The 9338-nt window shown below is 36.4% G+C and overlaps 1 protein-coding gene across 1 annotated transcript; it reads left to right on the top strand.

Annotated features, from left to right (window-relative positions):
* Window positions 1-1844: 1844 nt before the first annotated feature.
* On the top strand, window positions 1845-9180 carry LOC132631824 (N6-mAMP deaminase). The gene is made up of 11 exons (XM_060347526.1): window positions 1845-2082; window positions 4817-4887; window positions 4998-5089; window positions 5181-5240; window positions 6408-6650; window positions 6745-6821; window positions 7594-7663; window positions 7754-7867; window positions 8400-8466; window positions 8609-8713; window positions 8795-9180. Exons 1-11 carry the CDS (start codon window positions 2006-2008, stop codon window positions 8917-8919), a joined length of 1101 nt encoding a protein of 366 aa, XP_060203509.1. The 5' UTR covers window positions 1845-2005; the 3' UTR covers window positions 8920-9180.
* Window positions 9181-9338: the final 158 nt, after the last annotated feature.

Raw genomic sequence — 9338 nt, 5'->3', positions numbered from 1 at the left:
AGAGCATTACTTTTACCTTCATTTTATAACAGAAACACCAAAATTCCTTTCATAAGAGAAATTTTGGCCAACCACCTTAGTGAAAATGAAAATTATGACAGGGATTTTCAATAGAGGGTGTAATGGTTAATAAATTTTAAGGAATATGAAGTGTTTGGTTGGGGACTAAAGAAAATGAAAGAAAATAAAACGGATAAAGAAGAATGAAACTTTTTAAATTGTTTGTGTATTTGGTGTTAAAGTGTGTGATCGTTTCATAATACATAACTATGAGACACAAATACAAAATTCTTAATTGCGCTAATATCTTATTAACGTATGTTATCATCTCATGAAAAATTATATTTTTATTCACTAGTGTATTGATTTTATCAAGAATGTCAAAGGAAAGTGAAAACTTCGGAGTGCTGAATATGGAGATCTTTTTATTAACTATTTTTTCTCTTCAGAAAATGAAATTTAAGTGGGATTCTAAGGATTTTATTTAATTTCTTTTTTCCTATCTTATAAGCTATACCAAACAAAAGATAATAGATTTTTTTTAGAGTGAATATGTTAAAACCCACTAAACTATCATCGGCGAGTTTCATACCGAAATTATTAGATGTTCATGTTACCTCCTGGATAATAATCTCCTTTAGATTAAAATCTTCGGTTAATATGTAACAAAATATTTAGGATAACTTGTTGAAGTATGCGTGCAAATGTCTTTAAAATGTGTCCACTTGGCACGATGAGTTCATGGTAGTTCAGAGAATTTTATTAATACCCAGTAGTTTAGATATGAAACTCGCAAAATAACAGTAATAATTTAGGAGGAACACCCAATAACTTTTATTCCTTCCCCTTCTCCTTTTTTAAGTAGGTGTTTAGCCATAAAAATCAAATATTTTTATGGCTACTGATAATAACGATCCACATAAAAGGGCTGCATAGCCCAATATCATCATACTTACGTGCATTATTAACCACTCGGATTGAAGAGCAGGTACTAATATTCCAGATTGGTGTATTTCAGTTAAAATACCTGAAGTAGCAAAGCCTTGGGTAAAAATAGCACTTGGGCCAGTTATTTTACTTAAAATTAAAAAAATATCTAAATTCTAAATAAAAAAATTAATAATAGACTAAGATTCTAAATAAAGGATAATAAATAAACGGGGTCTTCTGTTATTCGAAACGTCTCGTGATCTTCAACCAATTATGCGCTGACTTTCATTATTTTGATTTCGTTTTTTTTCATTGGAGTAGTGTGACTATGTTACTATTGACAGATGCCATAAGACGTATCAATAGTTTTCTATTATAAATAGAAAGAAAGTCAAATTTATCTAAATACCATAAAAATCAAATATTTTTTATTTTATTTGGAACTTTTGAAGTTGGAGTTGAATATAGAGTTTCGTTTGGTTATAATTTTGCAAAGATATTTGATTGTTTGAATGTACTGAAAGTGAAAAAAGTAAAAACAGGGTTTTATGCGTTTTTCAAATCTCAAATGCAACTTCAACTTGATATTTTCATGGCCAAACAATTTTCATATAAGGTGATTTTTTTTTTTTAAAAAAAGAGTTTAATACTCATGGCCAAATGGGTCTGTTTTCATTTTTATTTTCACTTTTGCACTTTCGGTACATACAAATAATCAAATATTTTTTTATAAAACTATAACCAAACACAGCCCATCCTCAATTCCAGCTTCAAAAATTCCAAATAAAAGAAAAATATTTGATTTCCGTGACCAAAAGCCTACTAAGTTTCCAAACAAAGGTAATTTCCCCTCACAATCCTTTTCTTTATATCTGCCCAGAATTTTGTTTAAAAAATGGTCATACGTGGAATAATAATCATTTTTTCTTACTTTTGGCGTTTTATCACATGATTAAACTGAATCTTTTATCTCTGCATCACTTTTGTATTTATCTGCAAGTATATTTCCAGCCCTAACCCCAAGTACAATTCTTGATATTCTGCTAGGCTAAAGAATTTCAAGAACATAGCAGATATGGATTGGTGGGTGTCAATGCCAAAAGTAGAACTACATGCCCACCTTAATGGCTCTATCAGAGACTCCACTTTGCTGTATGTTCTCTCTTTCTTATTCTTGAAAGTACTCCCTCTGTCCCAAATTAAGTGGTTTAGTTTGACTAGTCACGTAGTTTAATAAATAATGTTGTTGTCTTAAATTAAATATGGGTGTAATGTACTAAAATGTTCTTTGAATCTTGCGATTATAATCTTGCCATATATGATTTACTGGATATAGAAAAAGACATTTTTTTTTGGGACAAACAAAAAAGGAAGTAACAAATATTTCTGTATGTTGGTTTCTTGGGAACTATAGTTTAAGCAGATAGTCCTATCTGTTGTCTTTTTCTTGGGTGGTGTTCTTGTTTGTCCTCCCATTTTTGTGTGTCGGGCGGGGGGGTGGGGGGTGAAGTTGAGAACTTTCTTTTTCGTTTTGTACAAAGATGATGAGGCCAATTTGGGTTATGATTTGCTTGCATTTTGGATTTTGCGTGTCTGCTGTTGGGAGAGGGAAAAAGAAACAAAAATGGTTCCATAAGAAGAAGTCCTTGAATGAAAATGATAGGAATGGAAGTTTTATCATTGATGTGAATGTGATGCTGATAGTTTCATTTGCTAGTAATATAAACATAATCGGCAATAGCTATTGTTGAGACAATACTGTATCAACATGTGAAAAACTATAGTTTTAATAACCTCCTTTGGAATATGAATTATTGGTTTTGAAATGAGAAAGGATTTAAGTTGATAACTCTTATTGTGACTTTTAGACTCAATTATTGGTTATTATGTTCACTAATTAGTCTCTTAGACTATAAGTGACATTTTGAGTTCATTTGTTTAGAGGTGTCCCTAGGGAGGTCCTTTGGAGATTTTTAGAGTCTAGAGGTGTATCTATGGCTTATATTAGGGCTATTAAGGACATGTATGATGGAGCCAAGATCCGAGTTGGAATTGTGGGAGGGCACTTAGATCACTTCCCGGTCGTGATAGGGTTGCACCAGGGATCAGCTCTTAGCCCATCCCTATCTGCCTTAGTACGAATTGACACGGCATATTCAAGGGAGGTGTCGTGGTGTATGCTATTCGCAGATGACATAATATTGATTGACATGACACGCGGTGGAGTTAACTATAGGCTGAAAACTTGGAGACATGCTTTAGAGTCTACAGGTTTCTGGTTAAGCAGGACTAAAACAGAGTATCTGGAGTGTAAGTTCAGTGACGTAATACACGAGGCGGAGGTGGAAGTGAAGATCGACGCACAAGTCATTTCCAAGAGAGAAAGCTTCAAGTATGTTGGGTCCATAATGCAAGGAGAGGGGGAGATTGATAAGGATGTCTCACATCGTATTGGAAAGGGCGAGTTAAATGGAGGCCCGCTTCCGAGGTATTGTGCGATAAGAATGTGTAGCCAAAGCTTAAAGGTAAGGTCTACATAGTGGTGGTCGACCAACTCTGTTGTATGGGACACAGTGTTGGCTAGTCAAGAACGCTCTTATTCAGAAGATGAACGTAGCAGAGATGAGGATGCTCAGATGGATGTGTAGGCATATTAGGAGAGATATGATTTGGAATGAAGTTATACGGGACAAGGTGGGAGTAGCTTCTGTGGCGAACAAGATGAGAGAAGCGAGACTGAGATGGTCCGGGCATGTGAAGAGGTGCGCGGATGTGCCAGCGAGGAACTGTGAGAGTTGGCTATCGCAGGAGTTAGGAGAGGTAGAGGTAGGTCGAGTAAGAATTGGGGGAAGGCGATTAGACTGGACATGACACAATTTCAAATTACTGAGGACATGCTCTAGATAGGAAGGTATGGAGGTCGAGGATTAGGGTAGAAGATTAGCAAATAGCTGAGTGGTGTCACACTTTAGTTGGGAGAGGCAGGGGCTCACAATTTCAGCTTACTGAGGACATGGCCCTAGATAGGAAGGTGTGGAGGTCGAGGATTAGGGTAGAAGGTTAGCAGATAGCCGAGTGGTGTCACACTTTAGTTGGAGAGGCAGGGGCTAGCATTCTCTCTACACCCCCTTGTTAGTATTATTATTTAGTAATCGCGTAATTTCTTGCTCTTCCATGTGCATTACTATCTGTTGCCCATTTGCGCTATATCTTGATATTTTGCTACTATATTTTTTGTATCTGCTTCAAATTCTTTTCGTTTTATTTTCTGTTCTTTTCTTTTTCTTTTGAGCTGAGGGAAAAACCTCTCTGCTCTACAAAGGCAGGGGTAAGATCTGCATACATCCTACTCTCCCCAAACCCCGCTAGTGGGATTACGCTAGGTATGTTGTTATTGTTGTTGTTGGCCTTGGATACATATTCTACCTGAGTTTGCATGCACCATGTATGGTGAGGTTTGTTTATGTTCTTCGCATATCTTATGGTCTAGAACTTGCCCCAAGTGTGTTTCAAGGCGAAATTCTAGACCACACTTGGTTTGAAAAATAATGTTAGGCTTCTCTTATTTAGGACCTTTATTTTTCTTTTGTTTAGGGACATGCCATTAAGCAATGAATTTTTGCTGTTAGCCTTTGAGGTTTCGGTTAGCCATGGACTTCAAGTGATCCACTTTTGCAAATTGAACTTTTATTATCTGCTGCTGCGACATATAAACTTTATCTTTCAGTGTCTGATTACCTTTCCAAAAAAAAAAAAAAACTAATTCTTTCAGTGCAATTACCTTGTTTTTCTTATCATCCATTGCTTTGAGTTCTGACTTGGCATTTGGTCTTGCGTTAGTCGTGTATTCTAAAAATTTCTCTGTGGTTCAATTTTTATTTTGCAGGGAACTTGCTGGAGAACTGGGTGACAGGGGGCTTGTACATTTTCCTGATGTGGAGCGTGTTATCTTAAAACGTAAGCCAATTTCCTTTTTGTGCTTTTGCTAATAATATGCCAAGCTCCTTTTTTCCACTTCTATTTTAGTATCTTGAAACTTGCCTTGAGCTTACGTCTATGTGATTCAGATGATCGCTCCCTTACTGAAGTCTTCAAATTGTTTGATTTGATACACATTCTTACAACTGACCATGAAACTGTAACCAGAATTACTAAAGAGGTACTCTGTTAGTGCAGTAGTCCAAAATTCTTCATTTCATGCAATGTATGCTGCAATTATTTGATTTTGTTATTACATCCATGAAAAATAGGTAATTGAAGATTTTGCTGCTGAAAATGTTGTATACTTGGAGCTAAGGACAACTCCAAAGGTACTTTAGGCTTTTTTCATTTTTGGCCCTTCGGCCAAATTGATTATGGGTGCTAGCCAAAATATACATAACATATACACTGATTATGTATATGATGTGTATATTATATGTATATTATGTGTATATTTTGTGTATACGATAGGTATATTATGTATATTCTTACTTATTATACATTACATATACATTTTTCGGCTATTATTTTTTAGAGCGGTCCAAAAATGTAATTCGAACTTTAGCATCAGCTTGATTGATAGGTCCTAATTTGGAGCATCATTGTGCTTGGTTTTACAATGGATTAATTGAGAGGATTGTAACTAGTCAGCTGTCAGCTGGAGTGGACTTGGCATTTGGAATCAAATTTAGCAAGCATAGCTCGGTTGAATTAAGTGAACAAGATACTTGATATTGTGTTTTGATGTTAGCTCCATTTAGCTTATTACCACTAGTTTTTCAAGATAGTTATTTGGTGAAAGGGTATAAAAACAGAACGAATGCAAATGCATCTTTACATATTTGATCCTATGTATTCTATTCTTACTCTTAAAGGAAATTGATTAGTTGGAAGAGGTGCTAAGTTCACCTTAAAGATCTCTTTGCCGGTAAATCCTTGATTATTTTCAGATTAAAAACATGATAAGAAACTTGACTTTGCTGTTGGAAATTGTAAACTTAAATGTTCAAGTGTCCAGGATCATGTGTCTTTTTAGTTATCCTGGGTGCATGATCTTCTGTAGTATCTAGGTATGACTTTTATGTTATTGTGACTAAGTTCATAGTGTGTGTTAAAGCTTTTATTAGGTGTGAGTTTAGAAGTGTCTCTTCACACCTATAAAAGCCCGTGGTTAAGTACATAATGCTTGTGTTAAAGCATTTATTAAATGTGAGTCTAGAAGTGTCTCTTCTCACCTGTAAAAGCCCCCCTTGTAATGTTACGTAGAGTGGAGTTTTTCTATATATTATTAGTGTGTTTTATGTTTATTTCCCTGTTCCATCCTCTTTGTGCCTTATGATATTGCGAAGGGCCCACCTTGTATTCCAGCAGTTGCATAAACTAGTTCACAAACTCCAAAAGGCTTCTTCACATATGTACTGTTCTAGCTCATTCAGTAAGAGACAATTATGATATTTATAGATGTTATTATTGATATTTGTCTTTTCTGAATGCAGAAAAATGTCTCCAAAGGGATGAACAAGAAGTCGTACATGGAAGCAGTTTTGGAGGGTATAAGGGCTGTTAGTACCGTTGAAGTTGATATGTTTAGTGAACCTAATTTTGATTGTCCTGCTAATGCCGGTATTTATGCTTGGAGGAACGGTTGTGCAAGCAATGGAACAGGAAGAAAGAAAATATTTGTCAGATTTCTACTCAGTATTGATCGTCGTGAAACCACGGAAGCTGCAACGGAAACGGTATGTTCCTGAATCTGATGCATGATTAATGATGCTGAAGGTTTATATATAGCTTTAAGTCTGAGGCTTGATAATTTCTTTGTGGTTGGTGAAGGTTAAGCTTGCTCTGGAAATGAGACATTTGGGAGTAGTGGGTATTGATCTTTCTGGAAATCCTGTCATTGGTGAATGGTACCTTTTTGCTCGAAAAAGATTTTCTACTGCATATTATTCCTTGCCTGCATTGGCGAAAGGGGTGTCAAATGGCGGGTTAGGTTGGATTTGAGCGGGTCAAAATGAGCTGAGCCAATTTGGGCTGAAATGGGGTTGGGCTAAAAAGCGGATCATAACCCAACCCACCCAGTTCTTATTTTTATTCTTTGTTTGTCCTTTAATAATCTTTTACTTACCTAATAAAATTATCTTTTTCCACCCGCAAGGGTGGCTCAGTTGGTTGAGCATGAGGCTTTCATAATGGAGGTCTCAGGTTCGAAACCCCTTGCCTACGATAGCAGGGGATTTGCCTTCTGGGTCAAGCTCGTCGCACAGGGCTTGCCTAGTGCGGGTTACCTCTCCTGTGTGGTTTGCGAGCTATTGCACAGGAGCTGGGTTTACCCTGTGCCCACCCGAAGGGTAGCGGCTGTGGGTTCCCATGTCATCAAAAAAAAAAAAAATTATCTTTTTCCTTATTATAGCTATATATAACATATCAAATAAAAAAATACTTTCTTGAAAATATTTTGACTAGGTTTCTATGGGTCAATTTGGGCTTACATATCAGCCTAATTTTTAGATGGGCTGAAATGAGTTGGCGTAAAATGGGCTAAGCTAATAAATGGGTGGGTCATTAACCCACCCAAACTTGAATGGGTTGGAAGGGTCATGTTTTTATGGGCCAATTTGTCACCCCTAATTCGCGATGGTCGAATAAGGTTTGAATTTCTTGGTACTTTTTGTCTTGTAGGCAAACATTTCTGCCTGCTTTGGAGTTTGCTAAAGAGCAAGGACTTCTGATTACCCTTCACTGTGGCGAGGTGCATCTGGCTTCACTATTTTTGTCCAGCTTTTATCAGGGTCACACCGTAATCTCTCTGACCGGTATATTTGGTACTTAGTGCTATTAGGTACCCAATCCGGTGGAAATCCATGCGATGCTAGATTTTCTCCCGGCAAGAATTGGGCATGCTTGTTGCTTTGGAGAGGAAGAATGGACAAAGCTAAAATCCTTAAAGATACCGGTTAGAAATTTCACCTGTGTACTTTAAGATTTCTCTAGGACATCCCTTTTTTTTTCTTTCTTTTTTTTAAGAAAATACCGTCACACATCAATGATTGAGCAAATACTTAACCAAATTTCCTTCTCTACCCTATAATGGACATGATACGAGGTCAAATTTCTCCTTTTCCTTGATACCCTTGCATATTTGCTGGGTAAAAAATGCTGCTAGATGTTTCCTTCTTGAATACCACCATGATGAACAAGATGCAGAATTTTCATGAGAAATTGACATAAATAGCTGCCCACCAAAATGGTAGCCAGCAAAGATGTAATTTTTGTATATTAATGTATAACATATATTTTGATGCTTAATAGTGCATATTTTTTTTGTATATTTGGCTAGCAAATGTAATTATTTTTGGATGACCGGCCAAATGTGTAACTTGCCCAATTTTCATTGGCCCTGCCATGTTATGATGATGGCTTAAAGTTCTCTTGTCCTACTGATCCTTCTAGTTTTGTCACATTTTCTTTTCTATGGGTCATTGTAGGTTGAAATTTGCTTGACTTCCAACATCAGGACTGAAACAATATCTTCTCTGGATATTCATCATTTTGGTGAGGTTTCTGATCAACTCTAGATTGTGTTTTGTGCTATATCTAAATCTAAAGAAAAGCAGAAATCTGGTGATCTTTAAAGTCATTTCTTATGATACTAACTACTTTGAATTAAGTGCATAACCTTAGCTTTGACTTGCAGCCGATTTATATAATAGTGGACATCCACTTGCCCTTTGCACTGACGACTCAGGGGTGTTCTCTACCAGCGTGTCTCGCGAGTATAGCCTTGCCGCATCTAGTTTTGGTATGTATTGCTTAATGCAAACATACCTAGTCGCGTTTTAGACTCTGCTCTCTCCTCTAACTATCGTTTAATATTATAAAGGTATACAAAAGCGAGAGATGTTCCAGCTGGCTAGGAATGCCGTTAATTTTATTTTTGCTGGTAATAAAGTAAAACAGGAGCTGGAGCAAGTATTTGATTTAGCTGCAAAGAGCCTGAAATTCTGATGAGAAATTTATCAAATACAACAACATACCCAGTGTGATGACACGAGTAAGCTGGGGGGGGGGGGGGGGGGGGGGGGGGAATGTATCAAATGAACAGGAATGTTCTTCCAGTTATTGTAATTGGATACTGAGACAGGCTTATTAAATGGAGCGACGTGGACAATGAAGATTTATATAGTTGACTCCAACATGTTTGGGATTGAAGTGTTGTTGGTTATGTTACTTATTTCTTCTATAATATTTGGTGGTACCTTCTGAAGATTTCCAAATATGCAATACACGCGTACTTATTATCAACTTCAACACGTCAGTCTGAGCATGTACTATTGCTTATTTATAAAATACATATCAGCTACTTCTAATCAGTTAAACTGGCTCTTAAGTTCAAATTATCCTGATTATCACACTGCAAAAGGATT

The sequence above is a fragment of the Lycium barbarum genome, chromosome 1 (assembly GCF_019175385.1).
Source record: "Lycium barbarum isolate Lr01 chromosome 1, ASM1917538v2, whole genome shotgun sequence".
In the NCBI taxonomy this organism is placed as follows: Eukaryota; Viridiplantae; Streptophyta; class Magnoliopsida; order Solanales; family Solanaceae; genus Lycium; species Lycium barbarum.
The sequence above is the reverse complement of the archived record's forward strand: the minus strand, read 5'-3'. Positions and strand labels throughout refer to the sequence as shown.

What these genes read in the sequence shown, in the direction of transcription:
- LOC132631824 (XM_060347526.1), top strand. Translation starts at nt 2,006, where the DNA reads ATGGATTGGTGGGTGTCAATGCCAAAAGTAGAACTACATGCCCACCTT. An exon ending in ATCAGAGACTCCACTTTGCT is followed by an intron (nt 2,083 to 4,816) that starts GTATGTTCTCTC and finishes TTTATTTTGCAG; the next exon opens with GGAACTTGCTGGAGAACTGG. An exon ending in AGCTAAGGACAACTCCAAAG is followed by an intron (nt 5,241 to 6,407) that starts GTACTTTAGGCT and finishes TTCTGAATGCAG; the next exon opens with AAAAATGTCTCCAAAGGGAT.